A 26,503-nucleotide genomic window follows, 5' to 3' on the forward strand; every position below is an offset into this window, starting at 1 on the left:
AGTTAATTAAAATCAAGATCAACTGAACTTTCTATTTACACCAGTTCAGACAGCCCAAGAGGAAAGCAACTCTATTTTAGAGACATATGTGACTCTTTGAGCTTCTGTCATCCAGGTGCCATTTCTGATGGAGCACATGTGCACTGAACAGTTGGCAAAGAAGGAAAAAGATTACTGTAGATGTATGTGCAGATTGTCTCTCTAATGATATAAACTACGTCTGGAAAGAAAGCAGGGCTTCTCTGTAAAATGAAAAATTGCCCATGACTTTTCATTCCTTCTTAGGCTCTGAATGTGACTAGAGAATGTTTCTGTAAATGAGGATATATACTTTTACTTAGAATGTATATGGAACAAAAATAGATTTAGTAATCTGTAAGTGATGCAGTTATACACATAAATTGCCTAAGACATCTGAAGAATTTAGGATCTGTTTTTCACTTTATCTAAATGCACCATGAATAGGTTGCCTGTCAAAGTAGAAAGATTTATAAAAGTATCTGGTAGCACACATACTACATTACTAGGTAAGGTTCTTTTCTTGATATCCTATGCAACATTTTAAAAGATATTTCTGCAAACTGAAAATACCAGCAGAAAAAATTCAAGATCTTGCTGTCTCAGTACTTCAGAAAGTATTGGTCCCTAGAGGTGCTTTTATAAAATTATATCCTTTTCATGCATCGATTGCTGCTCGACTAATCTTCATCTGGTTCCAGATCAGGGTCAACATCTGTGGACAGTCTGAGATAAAAGAAAGCATAGAAAGCCAGTAGGAGGGCCAATATAGCTGCAAGTAGAAGGCCAACTTCCTGAGGAAGGAAAAAAAAAGTAGACTTGAAATTCATGAAATGAGGGTGGTTAACGTTATCAGCTTCACGAGATAAAAAAAACACAGTCTAGAATTAATAATCACATTCTTTTTGTTTAACACTTTCTGTCATTAAGCAAAGAAACTTTTGTGCTTGACAATTCCTAACATAATGGCAGGTACATCAGTGGGTTTAATGATAGACGTGTATTATTATTTTTATTTAAATTTGTATTTTTCTAATAGTAAAATTAGCATTTATAATTTTAATATATTTTCGTAGTTTGGATATCAAACTGTTGGATGTAAGCAATGTAGCTTGTGCCTACACAGTTTATCTTTCTCTGTTTGAGAAAGAAACAACATTTGAGAAAGAAATAACATTATTTCTTGCTTCAATACGTTTATTATTAGCTACAGCATTTGGACACAGATTCTTTTTTAAATTACCATTCCTTTTCTAATAGGAAGAAACTATTATAACCATTTTCTGATTATGTCTCTGTAAACATCCTTATTAAATATTATTTTTTAAAACTCATTTTTAAATTCTAAATTCTATAGTTTACAATGTGGCAGAACAAAACTAAGTACTCTTGGCTCATGAAGCATGACATGATATAATTAACACAACTATGAAGGATGGTCCTGGATACTTCATTTGATGATTTGATATGGATTATATTAATCAATTATGTTGAAATAATAGCCAAAAAATTACCACATATACAATGGCAAAAATCATATTATTTTTCAAAAAGTCTATAAACTTATATATATATATATATATATATATATATATATATATATATACACACACACACACAAACACACACACACACACACACCATGAAGGAATTTTCTCAATATTAACATATCATTTGGCTAAACAGAAAGAAGAATAAATAATGCCAGTACAGTACCCTAAAGGGCTTAAATATTCCCTTGTAATTCTCACTTGCATATCACACCCCTTCCTGACATTATTTTATGGAGAAGCAATTTATTTGCACTTACACAAATGTAGTTTACATTTCAAAAGAATGCAAAATTAATAATTCAACCTATGCCACCTAATAAACTTTAAAAACATTAAAATAAGTTTGTTTTATAATCAACATGTAATTTTTACCTGGATGTTGTAATAACAAATGGACATTTTATACAGATTTTTAGCTTTATAATTATATATTTTTAGATTTGCAAACTATAAAAATAAATATTAATAAAAAACATGGGGTTGAAAGATTTAGTGTCAACTATTTTTGTAAGATTTGATTTCTCAATCTACTCTATCAATATAATGTCAAATTAAAGTGAATTTTTCTCTGTTGCAGTTGGAATACTTTGGCATCTCAAAAGGGCATGGCAGCATCAGACAGGTTTCATTTATTTTCTTGTATCCACAGCTGTGCTCCCAGACCCATCTGGTTACACAGCTACTAATTTTAAGAGGATGTAATAAACAAGTGACACACAACTGCAAACTCCATCTGTTCTGTACAGTGGACAAAAAACTGTTCAACAGCAGTCACCATTCCCATAAGCTTAACACAAGACTAAAGTTTTTACTCTTGATTAGAGTCTGTGATTCTCATCTCATTGATAATCACCTCTAATTGCTGTTTTTCAACTCCTTCTTATCCTTTCAAACAGCTCTGTATCATGTTAATTGTACATTTTCAGAATATCCAGAGGCATGAAAAAGGGGTTTAAGGGTAGGAAGCAGAGAACATTCATAGAATACAACTTCAGAAGATACATTAATTCAATTAAGTCTATTCAACATACTATGGTGTGGGAGGTGAGGCTTCCGAAGTATTGGACGAGGAGGTACAGCAAATCATTTGTTTCAGAATGTCCCTATTCTGTTAAGGAGATAAGTATTGTGGGGACTGCATGCTTGGAGGGTTAAAACTATGGTAAAATTTGAAAATACTGCTTTCAGAATTCTGGTCACACTAACCATAACTTAGAGACCTACAGGCATTTATGACTCTCCCCACTCTTGGCCATTTTTAGTTTTAGATCAGGAATAACAAAGAGAACAAAAATAATGCTTCCAGCTGGCTCATCCCAAGGGGTCTTTAGCAGGATCTGGTTGCCATTTGAATATTTTATTTATGTAACAGATAAATCAAATTTCTGATCCTTATTTTTTATTATAATTACTTGTTTCAAATAAACTACTTAATAAACAAATATAGATTATCTTTTTCCTTCTAAATACTAGGAAACACAGGTTATTTGCATTCTAAAAAATTTTCCCCTGATGTTACAACTCTTGAAAAATAATCTTCAAATTGAACAGCAACCAAATAGCAAATATTAGTTGTGCAAATATTTTTTAGGTGGTACTCATTACTGGGTCATAAATTATGACATTTTGTTTATATTGGTAAAAGACACAAACTAAAAGTAGCTTTTCAATAGAAATAATTCCACATTTTGAAGAAGTGATATTCATATCTTATTCTTAATCATTACTGTTCCCTGAAATTTTCTATCACTAAACATACATTTATAAAAAAGCACTAGAAGTCCCTGAAGGTAAGTACCCTATTGTGTAATTTTTATATCTCTAATCCATGATTTCTCAATCATGTGATTTCTCGTAGCAATTCCTCCAAGACAATTGTGTCTTATTCATCTTTTTTTCCACAGGTTCTACGACATTGTAATGCTCATAGCAATTTCTAAATAAATGAAGGATTGAGTCAGATTTATATAATTCATGTACAGGTATATTAAAATTATGTAATGTTTTGAAAACTTTACAGAAATAATATCCATAATACTATCTTCAGAGCAAAACTAAAAACATTTTGTAATATGTAGTATAGTAACACAAAACAGACTTAGTTGAAGTAGGGGATCTTTAGGCCAATGACAAACATCCAAGGACAGTCTTATTTATGCAAACCAGTAATAGCTAATTCAAAGAAATATTTATGTTAAGTGTATTATTTAACTCTTCTGACTATACTGTGAGGTAAATGGCATAAAATCCATTTTACAAATGTGCCAGTTTAGACTCAGCTAGATCGCTGTAACAGTAAGAGGAGTCATGTGATTCTAGGCCTCTTTCGTGTTCAGTTTTATCATTGCTGTTATTTTTCTATTCCTTGCAGTTGTTCATATTTTCTGTAGATTTAAATTATTTAAAAAGCATAGCAATGATTCATTCTAAAAAAGAAGTAGTAAAGTGATAAAATATTACAACATTATGGTCATCCTGTATTAACTGGATAAGAGTCAAACATGTTTGATGTTCATTAATCCTTAGTTGCTTCTCTGACATTATCAACATGGATAAAATCACTCACTGGGGAAATTAAATAGCATTAAATGGCAATTGCTGAAAGAAACTTCGTTATTTAAAATACTATGCTAAAATGACAAGGCAATCAAAGTTTGACAGGGCAAACTAATTAGTATGCCAGATTTGAAATGTAAAACACCTCCATGGTTCTGATTCTAAAAAGTTTCCTATTATTTTAATGGGCTCTTTACATAAATTTTCAAGCAAAGTAAACAGTGTTTAAAGATAAGGTTTTTGTCTTTCACAAACAAAATGGTTTACAAATCAAAATGATATGCTAGTTTATTAAAAAGGAGCTGTTTTTGATGTCAGAAACTTTTCTGTACATACTTTAAATCACAAATGAAATCTAAGAACAATTTTTTCTCATAAAAGGTAAACAAATTCTATATTGTTTTTAAAAAGACATTAGATTGCACTATAAAGTAGACTTATACTAGGAATATGGTTATTTCCTCAAGTTAAAACCATAGCAAAATGATAAGAGCAAACGAAATAGAGGATATATACAGGGAAGTGGTATATATCAATAAATGCATGGCTGCACTATTTTTCAAATTCTAATTTGCAGCTGCTCATTATACTGTGCCACAAGTGGATTGTACTACCCCAATATTCTTCTAACAAGACAAAAACAAAGCCCTGTATTGTTAAAGATAAAAATAAGTGACATATTGCTTTCCTGGAAAGTGACAGACAGTGCTCTCATTACAAGAGACAATCATCAGGTAACTAACTGCAAAATAAGAAACTAACCACTGGTTTTAGAAAGTTTGTGTCATGGAAATAATTTTAAAGATGAATGAAATTTCACATGAAATTAGAAGAAAACTTCAAAAGATTAATCATCTCTCTTTCAAACAAAAAGGCAATTCACTTTTTTTTTTTTCCGTTAAAAACTGACACACAGAACTAACTGAGGAGATTGTGCTGTGAAAACATACCGCAGCACACAGCAATGCTTGATCAAAATCAGTAATCAGGAGTAAAAAGAAGGCAGTGTTTCGTGATCATAATAGCAAATTCTGGAAGACAACCAAATATATCATCTGGCAGTTCAACAGCTGTTACAGCTTGGTAGTAATACCTTGGCATTTGCTGTAAGCTATAACTTAGAAAAATTGATTTTTCATCTGCCAGATAAAACCCAAACTCTCCTTTTAACATTTTAATATTAAAATAAAATATATGTACTAGTCACTTTACTTTTGCACATTTGACAGTAGAGCCGTCAAATTAATTTTTCTATTTATAGTTTAATTTTACTCTAAACACTTGGCAGAGTTGACATGGGTAATAATGTAAATGTAATTTTGTTGAACTTCATTGTGTTAGCACATTGGATTAACATCTGCTAACATCATTGTCAGTTGCTTTTATCCCTCTTAAGCAGTTAGAACACTGGTTTTCTAAAAGAACAAGTTTGGGAACATTATTAGAATTTCACCATAGAGAGTACTGACAACAAAAATAATACATGTGTAAAGTTACATATATTAACGATCTAAGTATATACAATTATAATTAAAAGTTAAACAACCATAAAATGAAACTTATTGCAAGTGAGAAAAGTTTTTGATCCAGGCCACATATATCGTTGAAGTGTTTGAACAATAAATACAGTAGCTAGAGAAAAAGTAAATTGCAACTTTAAGTGTAACTGTTTCTCTTAAGTGACATTAGGTCTTATTCTAAGACCTAATAAAATCTTAGAATGGGAAGGATGTTTCTCATTAAGTAAATTGTCTTTTAAAAGCCGTTAATCCTGGCATTTGACTTAGATTTTGAAATGTCATAAAACATTTAGAATTCAACATTTATGCAATCCAGTTTTAGAAAATGAGATGGCATGCAATATATTAAATTTTAAAGTTATCAAATACAGGTACCTTTATGCCTATTGCTGTTTTCTTTGCTTCTGCTTTTAATTTGGTTGCTCGTAAAATAGGTTTGGTTTTTTTATAATCCTGTTTACCTAGAAAGAAATAATTTCAGAGAATGAGCTATAATTTAAGTTTAACAGCCAACTGAAATGTCAAAGAACCTTTAAATAGAGTAAAACTGGGAGACAAAGTCGCAAAATAATTCCCAGTTATGGAAACCATACACTGGTCACCCTAAGGTCAATTTTTCCTTCTCTCTTACTTTTTCAGGAAGAAGATTTGACAGACATCTTTGATTTGGTGTGCAGTGAATATCAACAAAGATAAAAAAATGTTTTAGAGAATAAGATGTTTAAAGCAAAGAGAGTAAACCTTTAGAAGCATTTGGAGACAAATGTGGAAATAAATGAAATTACATAAGATCCCATTAAACAGGTAAGGTTAACTCTATCTTCATAATTGAAGAATAACAGTTCATTAAAAATTTATTTTATTATTGATATATTAAGTATTCAATAATCAATCTGAGAAGTATCCTCAAAGTAAGACACTAAAGACTGATCTGTAAATAATTAACTTTCAGTTGCTGAATTCTTTAGAAAAAAGTATTTAACTTTTGTTTGCTCTCTGTGGAGGACAGAATAAATATGGCTAGATAAATGATGAAGGATAGCTATATTTAGACATTAGTTTCAATGTTCTTTACCGTACTTAACAACCAAAAATGAACAAAACTGGGTTAGTATCACTAAATTTGCTTTTTTTGTGTATACCACATGGTGACCCCACTAATGGGTAACAAAAGAGCTATTACACACCCTGTGAGGAAAACAGATTTAACAATAACAACAACAAAATCATTGACTAGAATAATATACTCTTTTTGTTAACCAAACTGTTAGGTAAGAATTGGGTCAAGTGAGTCTCAAATATAATCATATGTCATTCTGAGTGGGAGTTAACATTTGACCATATAATCTCTTCAACTATTTTATATTCTCCTATTTGGCCTTATTGTTTCCATTTTATTCGCTTTCCTTTCAAAGATCAATTACTTTCCAAAACTTACCCCTGTAGTCTATCAAAATAATACAAATGTGAACTTTAATTTCCACATCTTCCTCACACTGAAGTAAATCTGAAAGCAGTTTATCTAAAGTATACCATCAAAATTTAATGTGCAATATATTTTTTAATGTTTGCTAATGATTCAAAAGTAGCTTTAAAATTCTATATAGATTTTTAGAATTAGAAATGCCAGGGAGAAGTGAGACAAATGGATGGGAGGATGAAGAAATGTTATATCTGTGTTCATTAGACACATAAAAGTATTTATTTGGCTGAAGAGCTTTTTTTTTTTTTTTTAAGAAGTGTGTATGCTATTTCCTTAACTGCAATGGTATAGCAATCATTCTGGATCTATGAGCATGCAGCAGCTTAATAAATATTATTTGATGATGGGGTTTAATGATCCAGAAATGAGCAATTGTAAAAATGTGTATCAAATGATCTAAATTTAAATTATGGAATGAACAAATACAGAAAAATATTACTATGACCCATTTTAAATTAGCAACATTTAATTTTTCTGAAAAAATCTTGACAAGTGTTCACTCAGTTTCACATCTCAACAGCCAAACTATTCATGTCATTATTCCTGCTCAGATATAAACAGTTCAGAGCAATGAAACTGGTGACACATCAAATGTCTCCCCTTACGGTTACAAAGCAAATTTCTAAAGAGAACCTAAAAAGAAATTTCAATATTATAGATTTGAAGCCAAGAAGTCATTTCTTATGTTATATATGCCCTATAATAAACTCTGGGTGCAACAGGGACAAAATAAACAAACAAAAAAAGATTATCTTAACCAATCTGCTTTTTGTAGACATATGCAATATTCTGGATGATGTGTCTGTCATAAAGCAGACTCAAATATGCTTAAAAGAGTCAATGTTAAAGTGAGATTTTATCATTCTACTTCACCTGCCATTGGTTAAATGATGTGTTCTATTTCAATTCAAGTCCTATAATCTCTTAAAGAATAATACTTCTACATTTATATTAAAGTTGATATGAACATTTGAAGCAGTATTTATAATAAATAGACAGTTTTAAAAATTATTACACACCTCATACTTCTCCAAAAAGTGCATCTGTCATTAAGGTAGCATTCTCCTTGCTGACTATGCTATCCAAAATTATATATTGCAAAACGTGGTTTCAGTCTACTAAGTGAAAACGTTTACAGGGGCATTTGTTAAGTTCTTTACAACTAAAACCAGATCTCTCCATTATACCCAAAAAGATTTTTAACATTTTAATTTTTTATGGCTTCATGAAAAATACCTATGCCCACATGATTGTAAAAAAAATATAAAATAAGAAGCTCCTGCCTTCTGAGTACTTACACCCAGGAAAAAACACATTTATGTAATCTAGATTTTATATGCAGACAGCTTTTTAAATACAATAGGATCTGATTTTGGTTATATCAATAATACAATAACAAAAGTAGCAATTTAGAAATTTGCTCATTGCATTTTATATGAGAGAAGTTCAAGCCTACAAGGCCAATATGGGACCTCAATCATCTCGTTTCTCTCTTCTCAATTACACCATTCAACACAGTTCTGTATTTTAATTTCCTATGACATAGTTTAAGTAACAAAAGCTTTCTCCCCCATCTCCACACTTTCTGATGGACTGATTTATGCTTCCTCACTCCAATATGATCCTATTATATTAGTTCATTATATTTTATTTTTTACTTATCATACAGTGAATATAACTTTTTTTTCCTTTTGGTATACAGTTCTATGGCTTTTAATGCTTATGTATAGATCATGTAATTACTACTATAATCAGGATATAGAAAAGTTATATCATTTCAAAAAACTCCCTGGCACTAAGTTTCTAAACTCACCCTCCTTCCACCATAATTCCTGGCAACCACTGATATACTGTCCATTTCTATAGCTTTGTCTTTTCAATAATGCAGCAATAATGTGACAAGGGCTTCTTTTATTCAGCATAAGGCCTTTAAATTTCACCCAAGTTGTATGTATCAGCATTTTATTCTTCTCTATTGCTGGTTAGTATTCCATTATAGGAAGGTACCAGAACTTGTTTATCCATTCACTCATTGAAGTACATTTGGGTTATGTCCAGTGTTTGGCAAGTATGACAAGAGCTACTATAAACACAGGTATGCAGGTTTTTATGTGAACATAAGTTTTCATTTATCTAGGGTAAGATTGCTGAGTCATATGGTAAGTATATATTTAACTTTGTAAGAAATTGCCAAACCATTTTTCAGAGTGTTTGCATTCTCACCAGCAATGAATAAGAGTTCTGAAAGCTTTGCATCATCACTAGCACTTGGTATTATTGTATCTAGGTTATCTAATTTTTTAGTGTACAATTGTTCATAGTATTCTCTTATAATCCATGTTATATGTGTAAGGTTGATAGTAGTGTACACTGTTTTATTACCGGTATTAATAATTTGTTCTTTTTTTTTCCCTTAGTCTTAACTACAGGTTTTTTTCAATTTCATTGATCTTTCTAAATAACAAATTTGGGGTTTTGTCGATTTTTTTCTACTATTTTTCTGTTTTGTATTTTGTTTATTTCCACTCTAATCTTTCTTATTTCCTTCCCTCAGATAGCTTTGAGTTTAGTTTGCACTTTTTTTTCTAATTTTTTAGATAGAAATTTAGGTTATTGATTTGAAACCTTTCTCCTTTATTAATATAGTCATTAACAAGCATAAATCTCCATCTAAGTACTGCTTTATCATCATTTCATAAGTCAGCAGGGAGAAGAAGAAAGTTATACACAAAAACACTTGTAGATATATTTACCTATGCAGTTACTTTTACTGGTGTTAACTTATTTTTTCTGTTTGTGGATTCTAGTAACTGCCTTATGTACTTTCATTTTAGCCTGGAGGACTTCTTTTAGTGTTTCTTATAGGGCAGGTGTACTACTGACAAATTTTCTGGTTTTATTTATCCAAGAACATCTTGATTTCTCGCTTTTTTGAAGGACAGTTGTGCTACATGTAGAATTTTTGGTTGACACTTTTTTGCTTTCATCACATCATATATAATGAATTACTTTTTACTTTCTGCTTTCAAGATTTACTCTTTATGTTTGACTTTCAGCAGTTTGACTATGATGTGGCCAGGTGTGGATCTCTGAGTTTATCCTTCTCAAAATTTTGTGAGGTTATTGGATATACAAATTAAAGGTTTTCATCATATTTCAAGAAGGTTTTTATATTTTAAATATTCTTTTTGACACTCTCTCTTCCTCTTCTCATTCTGGAACTATTACTATGCATAGACTGGTATGCTAGATAGAGTCCTATAGGTATCTATGGCTCCGTTCATTTTTTGTCATATCTCAATCATTATTTTTTATTCATGTTCCTCAGACTGAATAATCTCAGTTAACCTCTCTTCATGTTCCCTGTTTCTCCTATAAGTTGAAATCTACTGTGAAGCCCCTCTAGTGAAATTTTAATATTGGTTATTATATTTTTTCAAGTCCAGAATTTCTGTTTTTTATATACATAATTTACATTTATATAATAATATTTTCTATTTGTTGGTACATCATTCTCATACTTTAATTCTTTTGACATGCTTTTCTTTATTTTTTGAACATATTTTAAATGGCTGATTTAAAGTCTTTGTCTAGTAAGTCCAAGGTCTGAACTTGTCTAGAGATGTTTTCTATTCTTTTTCTGTGTATGGACCATAATTTGCTGATTTTTTTGTGTTTCATAATTTTTGTAGAAAACAGTTTTCTACAAAATAATGTTATGTAGCAACAGTTAAATAACGTAATGTGGCAACTCTGACAAACAGATCTCTCAGGATTTATTGTTGCTGCTCTTTGTTCTTCTTTTGTTGGTGTTACTGTTTGTTTGTTTAGTGACTTTTATGGTCTAATTCTGTAGAGTCTGTATTCTTTGTTATATGGAGTCACTTAGCTTAATGTTCATCTAATAACTGGACAGGTCTTTTCTTAAATGTCTTTAACCAACAAATCTTCCAGATTTGTTGAACAGGTGTTCCATACTTTGACAGGACTTTATAGTTCTGCGTTAGCCTTCACTTCCTGCTAGCTTCCTCAAGGTCAGCAAAAAGTGAGAGCTTATGGCCTTTCCAGGTCTTTACTGGACATGGCATAGTCCTGCACAGGTTCATGACTTTCTAGATTCCCAAGAATCTATGTCAGGGATTTAAAAAGACACTATGAACATATCATTGCCCAGTTTTAAAAACAATTTTAGGTCAGCCTTATGCTAGCCCCAACTAGTAATGCTGCCTCAGGTAGTTGTGATGTTAAATGCTTGCCACTGATTGTTTTTGCCTAATGCCATCAGGAAAGGACTCTTCACACAGAATGAGCTCTAAGTCAGGTCAAATAAAGACAACTTCTGAGAATGGGGATTTTCAGTGAGCTCCCAGACACGTCAAATAGTGATAGTTCTCAGAGGATGGGATTTGGGGTAGCTCCAAACACATTCTGCCTCTCTAGTGACTGCAGGCTGCTGTTTTTCATGACTACTATTGTTGCAAAGCTGAGGAGAGGAAGATGGGATTAAGGCAAGTTGAACAAAACAAAGCTTGAGGTTCTTACTCAGAGTTAGCTGTTTTTCTCAAATAAACACTCTTTGCACTGTTTTAATTTTTTTGAAAATTTGTAGATTTCTGAAAAAGTTGATTTTGACAATTTTTGTCATTGTTCTTGCTTTTATAGAAGAGCAGACTTTTGAGGTCCTTACTTTCCATTCAAGAAGTGCTTCTCTTCCATCCTTTTACATTTAATCTCATTATATTTGAAGTTAATTTCTTATCCACAGCCTATATTTACATCAGTTTATAAAATTTCAACCTGAAAATCCTCTGTCCTTTCATTGGTATGTTTAAACATATATATTTAATGAAACTATTAATGTATTTTTATTTAGGTCTACCACTTTAACTTTGTTTTCTTTTTGTTTCCTTTGATTTGTTTCTGTTTCACTTTTCATGCCTTTTTAAGTTATTTGAACATTTTTTAATATTTTGTTTAAATCATATATTGTATTTTGATATATCTCTTAGAATAATGTTTCAATCATTTCCCAAGAGATTACAAAATATACATTTAACTTTTAAGAGTCTAATTCAAATCAATATTTTATTCAATTTCCTATTTTTAAAGATATTCTACATTTTAAAAAAGTTTAACATGCACAATCCAGTACATTTCACATTCTAATATAATGGAAACAAGCAGTACATTGCTTTGCAGTGCTAGTTTTACTAGTTCTTGTTTATCTCTTTTGACTTTGCTGTACTTATATTTGATCTTCTTGGACATGTGTCATAGGTTAGGAAAGTTGTTTCTATACAGTTGACTTTTAATAATTCCGGACTTTAAATGTCCACAGACAAAGAATTATACAAGTGAATATACTATTGTAGCACAGATGCATTTTCCTTAAAAATGATAGACAGGACACTGGTGTTCCTATTTGATGCATGTTCTTATTATAGCCTAACTGTTTTGCAATAAAAAGTGAAAGGCACATGCATAGTTAGAAGGACTATTATACTTTGGTTACTGAAACTTTATATTCATGATAAAAACTGCAGGTTGTCCTTAGATAATACCTGTGTTTTAGTTCTGAAATAAAATTTCTAACTACTCTTCTCTAGAGTTTTGTGTTCAGTTTAGTTGAAGAGTAACCTTAAATTACTATATCTGTACTATTAAAAAGTTACATTAATATTTTAACTATTTATTTGTATTAATATTAAAATTTTCTTGATACTGTAAAACCAAAACAAAGTACAGGAATAAAACAAAGTTCAGGTTGATAAATGATGACAAATGTCACTCTTAATCCTCAATCTCAATTACCTTCATCAAAACAGCCATACGATTCTGTTTGATTTTCTCTAACATAACTACATATTATATCTTAAACTTATGAGACATATTTATAATAATGAAATGTCACCTTTTGTATGTTTAAAATAAAGTTGCAAAATGAATATTCTAGTAAAAATTTCATGATATGGAAAACTGTTTTTATGGCTTAGTAAGAATATAGATTCTATTATCCATTAGGTATAGATCTTAATAATAAATATATATTTAGATGACTGCATGATTAATATTGCCAATACAAATAGAAAATTTCTCTGAAATCATGACATTGAAAGTTAAAATTCCTTCAATACAATCTGAGATTCTTAATAGAGACTGTGTGTTTCTGTCAATATCTCATTATAAAGCTCCTCCCTTTGCATGTAAAATCCAATATCATTTTGGGGAAGAAATATAAACGGCCTTCCCCAAATATGCTAATGATACAGCTAAGTAATGCACTTGGAACAATAAAACATATTAACTTTTGTGTTAATGCCTGGACTTACCATAACTTATATAAGGGAAAAATACACTTAGAATGTGTGAACTTTGCTATTTATTCTATAATAGAATTTAGTAATTTTTTTTTCAAAATTAATCTGGACTTAATGCTGAAAACTGGGCATTTCAAAATAAGAAACATTACAACTTGCATTTCCACACAGGAAATCTGTACTATAAAATTGCTCTTTGACCAAATATTAGCAACTGATTATCAAACCTCTATGAGTATATACACATAGTTATTGAGTACATTGTGAAATCTCTGACATAAGGTTACTTTGGCTAGCAAGTAACAAAATATTGTTATCCATAGGGAAACAAAAAAGTTATACCTATGTGTTTATACATCTTTATATATAGATATATTATTACTACTATTATTATTATTATTTTCACCTGTATCCAAGCTTTTAATTGCATGAGGCATTATTTTTTATGGTTAGCAGATAAAGTGGCTAGAATCTCTGAGAATAGTATTGTAAATAGTGTAACATCAGGACATATCACCAATTATAATTTTTCTTAGTTAAACTTGTGCTTAAGCATAACTGAAAATGTTCACTTATGGTCATAAGAATTCTTATATCTTATTTTATTAAACAGTGCTTTCATTCATTCATTAAAAAATATTGAGCATGTATACTATATAGAAACAGTGTTCAAGGTACTGAAAATAAAATAGTTTGGCAAAACAGACCAAATGCCTATTATCTTTAACCTTGTAAAAAGATGGATAATAAGCAAACAAAAATAATGGTTCAGTTTGCTAGGTAATGAAAAGCACTAAAAAGAAGAATACATTTGGCAAGCAGCAGAAAACAAAGGAGGGAGATGTATTGCTTCAGATAGAGCGGTTAGGGAAGGCCTTCTTGGTAATATCACTTGACATTATCATTTGATGTCACTTAACCAGATACTTGAATGACGCCAGGGAGGAAGTCATGTGGATAACTGGTGGAAGCAATTCCAAATACTGGGAACATATTAAGTATAAAGATTCAGAAAACACTAACTTCTGGAGGAGGCTAAAATGTCACTGAAGTCTCCCAAGTCAGAAAGAGAGCTTAATAGGCAATAAAAGTAAAAAGTTCAATTTCTGATGTCAGGTTCAGTGGTCCAGAACCAACTGTCAATATCTGAGTATATAGGCTCAAATGATAACCTTGGAAATAGGCAGGATCTTCAGCTTGGTTCCCTGATATGTGATGTGAGAGCTTTTGAAAGTAAGAGTGAAGTAGAAATATTAATCCCCTTGCTTACTAAAATGGTAAATCAAAGGGAATGCATATTCCTGGAGAAGTCTCAGAAACTGAGTAAATCATCAAAAACAAAATATGCAGGCTTCCCTGGTGGCACAGTGGTTGAGAATCTGCCTGCTAATGCAGGGGACATGGGTTCGAGCCCTGGTCTGGGAAGATCCCACATGCCGTGGAGCAACTAGGCCCATGAGCCACAACTACTGAGCCTGCGCGTCTGGAGCCTGTGCTCCACAACAAGAGAGGCTGCGATAGTGAAGAGGCCCACGCACCGTAATGAAGAGTGGCCCCCACTTGCCGCAATTAGAGAAACCCCTCACACAGAAATGAAGACCCAAAACAGACAAAAATAAATATAAAAATAAATAAATAAAAGATTACTATAAAAAACAAGAAAACAAAATATGCAGTTACACTGATTATTTTCGCAGATCTATTTATTTCCTCACTGTGGCTAATTGGTCTTGGAGACTGAGTATAATTAAATATAAACTTATGGTAGAATTTTTTTACTGCAGAATATAAATGTCCTTTGCACATGGTCACAACTAGCTAATTAATCTAGACAATGCATTTTTCTAAACTCTGATCACAGATACCACAAGAGACTTTCTGCCTTTACTGGAAGGGACAGCAGTAAACTTAGAAACCTGCTTTTAAACTATATCTACTCTCCATCTAATGCTATAATCTGATTCCATTAGACTAACTGCCTCACCAACCTGAAATATATCACAAGGACAATAAGACATAAGCCCTGGAGAAGATATGAAAACTTCCTGAGATGCCTCATTCATATCTATATCTATATCTATATCTATCTATATCTATATCTATCTATATCTATATCTGGTAGAAGAAAGAACATTCTGTCAAAAATACAGAGACTTATCAACTAAATCTGATTCATGGAAGTCCACTGATTTAGAGCATGTCAAGATTATCTCCAAGAAGAAAAGGTCAACTTGCTGCGCTTTGTGCTCTATCTACCATTAAGAAGGGAACATAAGTACAACTTCTTAAGAAATTGGCATTACTTGATAATGTCACATATCCATACCTATAATCCAACATTTTTCTACTGGGTATATATTGTAGAGAAAAACTCTTTCACATGTGAACCAAAGAACAGACATGTCTGAAAATATTTATAGAATCCTCATAATAGCATTCATAGGAAAAAAAACTGAGAATCATGCAATTGTCAAAATGAGTAGGATAGAAAAATATTGGTATAGTCATATAATGGAATGCTATAATGCATAGAAAATGAATGAACTATATCAACATTCATCAATAAGAATAAAACTCAAAAATATGTTCAATAAGAGCAAGTTACATAACAATATATACAGCATGATTTCATTTATATAAAATTCATAAACTAAAAAATATATTGTTTAACACATATATAGGTAGAAAATTCATAAATGGAATTAATACAAAATCAAGATAGTGGTTATCTCTCACAGGTATAGAGGCATAGAGGGTGTAATAATTGGGAAGGTACATAAAGAGGCATCTAAGCTACTGGTATATGTCTAATATTTAACCTAGATGATGGATACATGGTTGCTCATGTTGTTAATTTTCTTAATCTACCTGCATATTTTATATATGTAAAGAACCTGAAAAGCTGCTAAGACATGTTACAATAAAAGGTTCTCCAGTAGATTGCTGTACACGCTCTTTTAATTCTTAGAACTTATGACATGGCATAGTCAATGGAGCCTGAAGTGCTTTAACCTAACTGAGACATAGAAACAAGTCTTTAGCAGGTCCCAATTAAAAAGAAGTGGCAGTCTCTAGGGTTTTGGAACAATGCCATACATCCTTCAACAGGTAACAGCTGCTAAGAAACAACTCCTGGATTGCTACCAAGCTCTGACGAAGACTGACTACCTGGTCATGAGACTCAGGGACCATCTGGCCTGAGCTACCAGTCATGAATTGGGGGTTATCTAATTCAACAAACCATAAAATTGTGTGTACTGTTTTAGTAGTTAAAAAATAATGTATGTGGATGGTTCATTATAATATGCTGCACCAGATGGAAGTATACTGATATCTTTGGAGGTGGTCCTAAAACACAATTTATAAGGGAAATCCTCCCACTGCCCAAAGTTTAAGTAGTACATTTTATTGTGTACTTTACCTAGAAAGAGAGGTAACCTAAAAAAATACAGAATATTCGCTTTCCTGAGTTGGAGGCTGAGTCTGCTACCCAGTCAGTTTGGATTATTCATGCCTAAGAGTAAACAGTAAAATGGGGACTCACAGTGTTGGCTGAGATAATTGATGCTGGCTATCAAGGAGAAAATTTTTTTTTAATACATAGTGAGGGCCAAAAGGAATACAGAAAGATGTGAAGGAACTCCTTCGTTAATCCCATGTACTGCCATGACCAATGGTAGAATTTAATGAAATTTATATACAGTCAACTGTAATATAGAAATGATTTAAAGTATACAGGAAGATGTGCATAGGTTATACACAAATATAGTTGACCCTTGAAAAATGCAGGGGTTGGGGCACTGACCCTCTGCACAGTCAAAAATCTAGTACAAATTTATAGTCAGCCTGCTATATTTCCAGTTCCACATCCATGGATTCAGCTAACCCAGGATCTTGTAGTACTCTAGTATATATTTATTGGGAAAAAAAAGTGTGTGTATAAGTGGGCCCAAGCAGTTCAAACTCATGTTGTTCAAGTGTCAACTGTATTTCACCATTTTACTTATATAAGGGACTTGAGTATCAGGATTTTTGTATCCATGGGGGTCCTGGAACCAATCTCCCATGGATACAAAGGGTCAACTGTGCGGTATGTAAATATACATCTAGAAGAAGCCCCATTTGGAAGATGGCGGAAGAATAAGACATGGAGATCACCTTCTTCCCCACACATACATCAGAAATACATCTACATGTGGAACAACTCCTACAGAACACCTACTGAAGGCCGGCAGAAGACCTCAGATGTCCCAAAAGGCAAGAAACTCCCCATGTATCTGAGTAGGGCAAAAGAAAAAAGAAAAAACAGAGACAAAAGAACAGGGAAGGGACAAGCACCAGTGGGAGGGAGCTGTGAAGGAGGAAAGGTTTCCACACACTAGGAAGGCCCTTCACGGGCAGAGACTACAGGTGGCGGAGGGGGGATGCTTCGGAGCCATGGAGGAGAGCGCAGCAACACGGGTGCAGAGGACGAAGCAGAGAGATTCCCGCACAGAGGATTGGTGCCGACCAGCACTCACCAGCCTGAGAGGCTTGTCTGCTCACCCGCTGGGACGGGTGGGGGCTGGGAGCTGAGTCTCCAGCTTTGGTCGAATCCCAGGGAGAGGACTGGGGTTGGCTGCATGAACACAGCCTGAAGGGGGCTAGTGTCCCACGGCTAGCTGGGAGGGAGTCTGGGAAAAGGTCTGGATCTGCTGAAGAGGCAAGAGACTTCTTCTTGCATCTTTGTTTCTTGGTGCACAAGTAGAGGGGATTAAGAGCGCTGCTTAAAAGAGCTCCAGAGACGGGTGTGAGCCGCGGCTATCAACGTGGACCCCAGAGACAGGCATGAGACGCTAAAGCTGCTGCTGCAGCCACCAAAAAGCCTGTGTGCAGGCACAGGTCACTATCCACACCTCCCCATCTGGGAGCCTGTGCAGCCCGCCACTACCAGGGTCCTGTGATCCAAGGACAACTTCCCCAGGAGAACACACAGCATGCCTCAGGTTGGTGCAACGTCATGCTGGCCTCTGCCACTGCAGACTCACCCCAAACTTGGTACCCCTGCCTCACCCCAGACACTGGCCTCAGTGAGCCTGAGCCCATGAAACAGCTGCTCCTTTAACCCCGTCCTGTCTGAGTGAAGAGCAGACACCCTCAGGCAACCTACACACAGAGGCAGGGCCAAATGCGAAGCTGAATCCCAGGAGCTGTGTGAACAAAGAAGAGAAAGGGAAATATTTCCCAGCAGCCTCATTAAATACCAGCAGCAGATTAAATAACCACACTCAACTTGATGTTCCCTGTATCTGAGGAATATCTGAATACACAACAAATCATCCCAAATTGAGGAGGTGGACTTTGGGAGCAACGAAATATAAATATATTTTTCCCATTTTATCATTTTGTGAGTATGTAGGCAAATGCTTCTGTGTGTGATTTTCTCTGTACAGCTTTGCTCTACCATTTGTCCTGGATTCTGTCCGTCCATTTATTTTTGTTTGTTTGTTTGTTTTTTTTTTTAGTATAGTTTTCAGTGCTTGTTATCATTGGTGGATTTGTTTTTTGGTTTGGTTCTTTCTTTCTTTCTTTTTAAATACTTAAAACATTTAATAATTAATTTTTGTTTTTATTTTAATAACATTTTAATTTATTTTACTCTATTTCATATTATTTTATTTTATCTTATTTTATTTATTTTATTTTATCTTTTTCTTACTTTCTTTCTTTTTTTCTCCCTTTTATTCTGAGCCATGTGGAGGACAGGCTCTTGGTGCTCCAGCCAGGTGTCAGGGCTGTGCCTCTGAGGTGGGAGAGCCAAGCTCAGGACATTGGTCCACCAGAGACCTCCCAGCTCCACGTAATATCAAACGGTGAAAATTTCCCAGAGATCTCCATCTCAACGTCAAGACCCAGCTCCACTCTATGAACAGGAACTTACAGTGCTGGACACCCTATGCCAAACAACTAGTAAGACAGGAACACAACCCCACCCACTAGCAGAAAGGCTGCCTAAAATCATAATAAGGTCACAGACAGCCCAAAACACACCACCAGACGTGGACCTGCCCTCCAGAAAGACAAGATCCAGCCTCATCGACCACAATATATGCACTACACCCCTCCACGAGGAAGCCTACACAAACCACTGTACCAACCGTAGCCACTGGGGGTAGACATCAAAAACAAAGATAAATATGAACATGCAGCCTGCGAAGGGGAGACCCCAAACACAGTAAGTGAAGCAAAATATGAAGACAGAAAAACACAGCAGATGAAGGAGCAAGGTAAATACCCACCAGACCAAACAAATGAAGAGGAAATAGGCAGTCTACCTGAAAAAGAATTTAGAATAATGATAGTGAAGATGATCCAAAATCTTGGAAGTAGAATGGAGAAAATATATAAAACATTTAACAATGACTTAGAAGAACTAAACAGCAAAGACACATTCATAAACAACACAGTAAATGAAATAAAAAATTCTCTAGAAGGGATAAATAGCAGAATAACAGAGGCAGAAGAACGGATAAGTGACCTGAAAGATAAAATAGTGGAAATAACTACTGCAGAGCAGAATAAAGAAAAAAGAAAGAAAAGAATTGAGGATAGTCTCACAGACCTCTGGGACAATATTAAATGCACCAACATTCGAATTAGGGGTCCCAGAAGGAGAAGAGAAAAAAAAAAGGGACTGAGAAATATTTAAAGAAATTATAGTTGAAAACTTTCCTAATGTGAGTAAGGAAATAGTTAAACAAGTCCAGGAAGCACGGAGAGTCCTATACAGGATAAATCCAAGGAGAAACACGACAAGACACATATTAATCAAACTATCAAAAATTAAATACAAAGAACAAATATTAAAAACAGCAAGGGAAAAACAACAAATAACATACAAAGGAATCCCCATAAGTTTAACAGCTGATCTTTCAGCAGAAACTCTGCAAGCCAGAAGGGAGTGGCAGAACATATTTAAAGTCATGAACGGGAAAAACCTACAACCAAGATTACTCTATCCAGCAAGGATCTCATTAAGATTTGATGGAGAAATTAAAAACTTTCAGACAAGCAAAAGCTAAGAGAATTCAGCACAACAAAACCAGCTTAACAACAAATGCTAAAGGAACTTCAATAGGCAGGAAACACAAGAGAAGAAAAAGAACTACAATAACAAACCCAAAACAACATACATATCGTTAGTTACCTTAACTGTAAATGGATTAAATTCTCCAACCAAAAGACACAGAGTGGCTGAATGGATACAAAAACAAGACCCATATATATGCTATCTACAAGAGACACACATCACACCTAGGGACACATACAGACTGAAAGTGAGGGGATGTGAAAAGATACTCAATGCAAATGGTAATCAACAGAAAGCTGGACTAGCAATTCCCATATGAGACAAAATAGACTTTAAAATAAAGACTATTACAAGAGACAAAGAAGAACACTACATAATGATCAAGGTATCAATCCAAGCAGAAGATATAACAACTGTAAATATTTATGGACCCAACATAGAAGCACCTCAATACATAAGGAAAATACTAACAGCCATGAAAGAGAAAATTGTCAATAACACAATCATAGTAGGGGACTTGAACACCCCATTTTCACAAATGGAGAGATCATGCAAAATGAAAATGAATAAGGAAACATAAGCTTTAAGTGATACATTAAACAAGATGGACTTAATTGATATTTATAGGACATTCCATCCAAAAACAACAGAATACACTTTCTTCTCAAGTGCTCATGGAACATTGTCCAGGATAGATCATATCTTGGGTCACAAGACAAGCTTTGGTAAATTTAAGAAAATTGAAATCATATCAAGTATCTTTTCTGACCAAAATGCTATAAGGCTAGATATCAATTACAGGAAAACATCTGTACAAAATACAAACACATGGAGGCAAAACAATACACTAGTTAATAACCAAGAGATCGCTGAAGATACCAAAGAGGAAATCAAAAAATACTTAAAAACAAATGACAATGAAAACACAAAGACCCAAAACCTATGGGATGCAGCAAAAGCAGTTCTAAGAGGGAAGTTTATAGCAATACAATCCTACATTAAGAAACAAGAAATGTCTCAAATAAACAACCTAACCTTACACCTAAAACAATTAGAAAAAGAAGAACAAGAAAACCCCAAAGTTAGCAGAAGGAAAGAAATCATAAAGATCAGATCAGAAATGAATGAAAAAGAAATGAAGGGAACAATAACAAAGATCAATAAAACTAAAAGCTTGTTTTTTGAGAAGATAAACAGAATTGATAAACAAGTAGCCAGACACATTAAGAAAAAGAGAGAGAAGACTAAATATTATTAGAAATGAAAAAGGGGAAGGAACAACTGTCACTGCAGAAATACAAAGGATCATGAGAGATTACTGAAAGCAACTATAGGCCAATAAAATGGACAACCTGGAAGAAATGGACAAATTCTTAGAAATACACAACCTGCCAAGACTGAATCAGGAAGAAATAGAAAATATGAACAGACCAATCACAAGCACTGAAATTGAAACTGTGATAAAAAGTCTTCCAACAAACAAAAGCCCAGGACCAGATGGCTTCACAAGCGAAAGCTATCAAACATTTAGAGAAGAGCTAACACCTATCCTTCTCAAACTCTTCCAAAATATAGCAGAGGGAGGAACACTCCCAAACTCATTCTACGAGGCCACCATCACCTTGATACCAAAACCAGACAAGGATGTCACAAAGAAAGAAAACTACAGGCCAATATCACTGATGAACATACATGCAAAAATCCTCAACAAAATACTAGTAAACAGAATCCAACAGCACATAAAAAGGATTATACACCATGATCAAGAGTGGTTTATCCTGGGATGCAAGGATTCTTCAATATATGCAAATCAATCAATGTGATATGCCATATTAACAAATTGAAGGAGAAAAAACATATGATCATCTCAATACATGCAGAGTAAGTTTTCAACAAAGTTCAACTTCCATTTATGATAAAAACCCTGCAGAAAGTAGGCATAGAGGGAACTTACCTCAACATAATAAAGGCCATATATGACAAACCCACAGCCAACATCATCCTCAATGGTGAAAAACTGAAACTATTTCCACTAAGATCAGCAACAAGACAAGGTTGCCCACTCTCACCACTATTATTCAACATAGTTTAGGAAGTCTTAGCCACAGCAATGAGAGAAGAAAAAGAAATAAAAGGAATCCAAATCAGAAAAGAAGAAGTAAAGCTCTCACAGTTTGCAGATGACATGATACGATACACAGAGAATCCTAAAGATGCTACCAGAAAAGTACTAGAGCTCATCAATGAATTTGGTAAAGTAGCAGGATACAAAATTAATTCAGAGAAATCTCTTGCATTCCTCTACACTAAGATGAAAAATCTGAAAGTGAAATTAAGAAAACACTCCCATTTACCATTGCAACAAAAAGAATAAAATACCTAGGAATTAACCTACCCAAGGAGACAAAAGACCTGTATGCAGAAAACTATAAGACACTGATGAAAGAAATTAAAGATGATATATAAAGATGGAGAGATATACCATGTCCTTGGATTGGAAGAATCAACATTGTGAAAATGACTATACTACCCAAAGCAGTCTACAGATTCAATGCAATCCCTATCAAAATACCACAGGCATTTTTCACAGAACTATAACAAAAAAATTCACAATTTGTATAGAAACACAAAAGGCCCCGAATAGCCAAAGCAATCTTGAGAAAGAAAAACGGAGCTGGAGGAATCAGGCTCCCAGACTTCAGAATATATCACAAAGCTACAGTAATCAAGAAAGTGTGGTACTGGCACAAAAACAGAAATATAGATCAATGGAACAGGATAGAAAGTCCAGAGATAAACACATGTGCATACGTTCACCTTATCTTTGATAAAGGAGGCAAGAATATACAATGGAGAAAAGCAGCCTCTTCAATAAGTGGTGCTGGGAAAACCAGACAGCTACATGTAAAAGAATGAAATTAGAACACTCTCTAACACCATACACAAAAATAATCTCAAAATGGATTAAAAACCTAAATATAAGGTCAGACACTATCAAACTCTTAGAGGAAAACCTAGGCAGAAGACTCTATGACATAAATCACAGCAAGAACCATTGTGACCCACCTCCTAGAGAAATGGAAATAAAAAGAAAAATAAACAAATGGGACCTAATGAAACTTCAAAGCTTTTGCACAGCAATGGAAACCATAAACAAGACAAAAAGACAACCCTTAGAATGGGAGAAAATATTTTCAAATGAAGCAACTTACAAAGGATTTATCTCCAATGTATACAAGCAACTCATGCAGCTCAATATCAAAAAAACAAACAACCCAATCTAAAAATGGGCAGAAGACCTAAATAGACATTTTTCCAAAGAAGGTATACAGATTGCCAACAAACACATGAAAGAATGTTCAACATCATTAATCATTAGAGAAATGCCAATCAAAACTACAATGTGATATCATCTCACACCGGTCAGAATGGCCATCATCAAAAAATCTACAAACAATAAATGTTGGAGAGGGTGTTGAGAAAAGGGAACCCTCATACACTGTTGGTGGGAATGTAAATTGATACAGCCACTATGGGGAACACTATAGAGGTTCCTTAAAAAACTAAAAATAGAACTACCATATGACCCAGCAATCCCACTACTGGGTATACACCCTGAGAAAACCATAATTCAAAAAGAGTCATGTACCACAGTGTTCATTGCAGCTCTGTTTACAATAGCCAGGACATAGAAGCAACCTAAGTGTCCATCGACAAATGAATGGATAAAAAAGGTGTGGCACATATATACAATGGAATATTACTAGCCATAAAAATAAATGAAATTGAGTTATTTATTGTGAGGTGGATGGACCTAGAGCTTGTCATACAGAGTGAAGTAAGTTAGAAGGAGAAAGAACAAATACTGTATGCTAACACATATATATGGAATCTAAAAAAAAAAAAACAAAGTCATGAAGAACCTAGGGGCAAGACGGGTATATAGACACAGACCTACTAGCCTCGAGGGCACGGGGATGGGGAAGGGTAAGCTGGGACAAAGTAAGAGAGTGGTAGTGTATATATGGATATATATACACTACCAAATGTAAAATAGATAGCTAGTGGGAAGCAGTTGCATAGCACAGGGAGATCAGCTCGTTGCTTTGTGATCAGCTAGAAGGGTGGGATAGGGAGTTTAGGAGGGAGGGAGATGCAAGAGGGAAGAGATATGGGGGTATATGTATATGTATAACTGATTCACTTTGTTATAAAGCAGAAACTAACACACCATTGTAAAGTAATTAGACTCCAATAAAAATGTTAAAATAAATAAATATACATATATATCTATAAAAAAAAAGGGTCAACTCTGTGACTTTATAACAAGAAGAATCACTTAGATCCTTCAGGAACGAAGATTTGTGTTACCCACTAATGGCAAAGGGCTCATCAAACTAAGATTCTTGCTAGAGATAAGCAGATCTGGAATGAATATTGGAGAAGGAAGGTCATAAATTATAACTACTATGACCAGCTAGAATACTGACAATGATAACCTGAACCTATAGTTCTTCACTTGCTCCTAGAGTGTACTGCCCATCCTCTCTACACAACCAATTTCTCCTTAAAAGAGCATTATAAAAATTTAAATACTTCTTTCTCATCTTTTAGGCTGGATCACAATAGAAAAAAGAAGAAAGAATAAAAAGACTAAATATTACTTAAGATCCTAGACTTGGAGAGTAACAGTCCCTGGCTTGGTTGGAAAATATCTGGGTAGTTGTTGAGGATCTTCTTAGATACTCTTCAGGATTGTTTTCATGATAAAGGACAGAAAGCCAACTTGAAATAACATGAAAATGAGAGAGAGAGGTTAATTGATTACTTCTTTATTCCAGGAGATAAGAGAAGAATAAGAGTTTATTTCTTGTTTCACTCAGGATTCACGGCTATTTCCAGCCCTAGCTCACACTTTATAAAACTAAGAGCAAAGTGGAATGGATACTTTTCTTTGGGATCATTTTAATCATACTTATGCCCCAGAAGATTATCTCTCATGTTACGTCTAATGACAGAAAACTAAGATTCACCTAATAATATGTGTGTAGTTCCCAATTCAAGCAACTTTAACAAAACAAACTAGTCTGTCTCTGATTTCTCCTGTTAAATATAAATTGAAAACATATACTTGACAACTCATTGTACATAATCACCAGAATTTCCTGTTTCAAGTCTTAAACAGGGATTATAAATATCAACTAAGAGCAAAATAATAACTAAAAAGAAAACATTGATGCAAAAGAATTTTTGAATTATGCCTGAATTTTTTGATAGCAAAGATAATACCTACATTCTCATCATTTTTATTTATATATACTTTGCAAACAATCTGTGTAGTGTCTGCTTTTTTAAACAGAATACTTTAAAAAGTCATTGTCATTTATAATTTCTAATCAGTAGATATTATATATGTTAAAAATTCCTTTCTTATTCAGTATAATTAAAATATATTTAACTTTAGCATTGGCACTGTTTCTATAAAGAATCATGGGTAGATATAAGAACATATGTTTAATAAAGATCATATTTTGGTACCTCAATATTATCATTTTCCATTCTTCATATTACATTAATTTAGGAAATAATAATTTATATGCTCTATTTAATTTGACATAAAAACCTACATTTATGCCATGAATTTTTTTTTTTTTCTTTTTTTTTTTTCTTTTTTTTTTTTTTTTTTTCTGTACGCGGGCCTCTCACCGCTGCGGCCTCTCCCTTTGTGGAGCACAGGCTCCGGACGCGCAGGCTCAGTGGCCATGGCTCACGGGCCCAGCTGCTCCGCGGCACATGGGATCCTCCTGGACTGGGGCACGAACCCGCGTCCCCTGCATCGGCAGGCGGACTCTCAACCACTGCGCCACCAGGGAAGCCCCTGCCATGAATTATTTTATATTTAAAGTAATAGTCTGTGTTAACTGTGCCACAGTTTTATTGACAGTTTCCTTAGTTTAATAAAAGAATAGATTACTTAACTGCTTTTT

General features: G+C 33.7%; 1 protein-coding gene across 1 annotated transcript in view; it reads right to left on the minus strand.

Moving 5' to 3' along the window:
- Positions 1-698: 698 nt before the first annotated feature.
- Positions 699-26,503, minus strand: part of TRIQK (triple QxxK/R motif containing) — a gene marked incomplete at both ends in the record, with an annotated part of 51,700 nt that continues 25,895 nt past the window's right edge. Inside the window, 2 exons of the mRNA XM_079722342.1 lie at positions 699-812; positions 6,023-6,108. Of these exons, the coding sequence (XP_079578468.1) occupies positions 699-812; positions 6,023-6,108 (200 nt within the window). The remainder of the gene's footprint in view (positions 813-6,022; positions 6,109-26,503) is intronic.

Source organism: Hyperoodon ampullatus (assembly GCF_949752795.1).
Source record: "Hyperoodon ampullatus genome assembly, chromosome: 17".
Lineage (NCBI taxonomy): Eukaryota > Metazoa > Chordata > Mammalia > Artiodactyla > Ziphiidae > Hyperoodon > Hyperoodon ampullatus.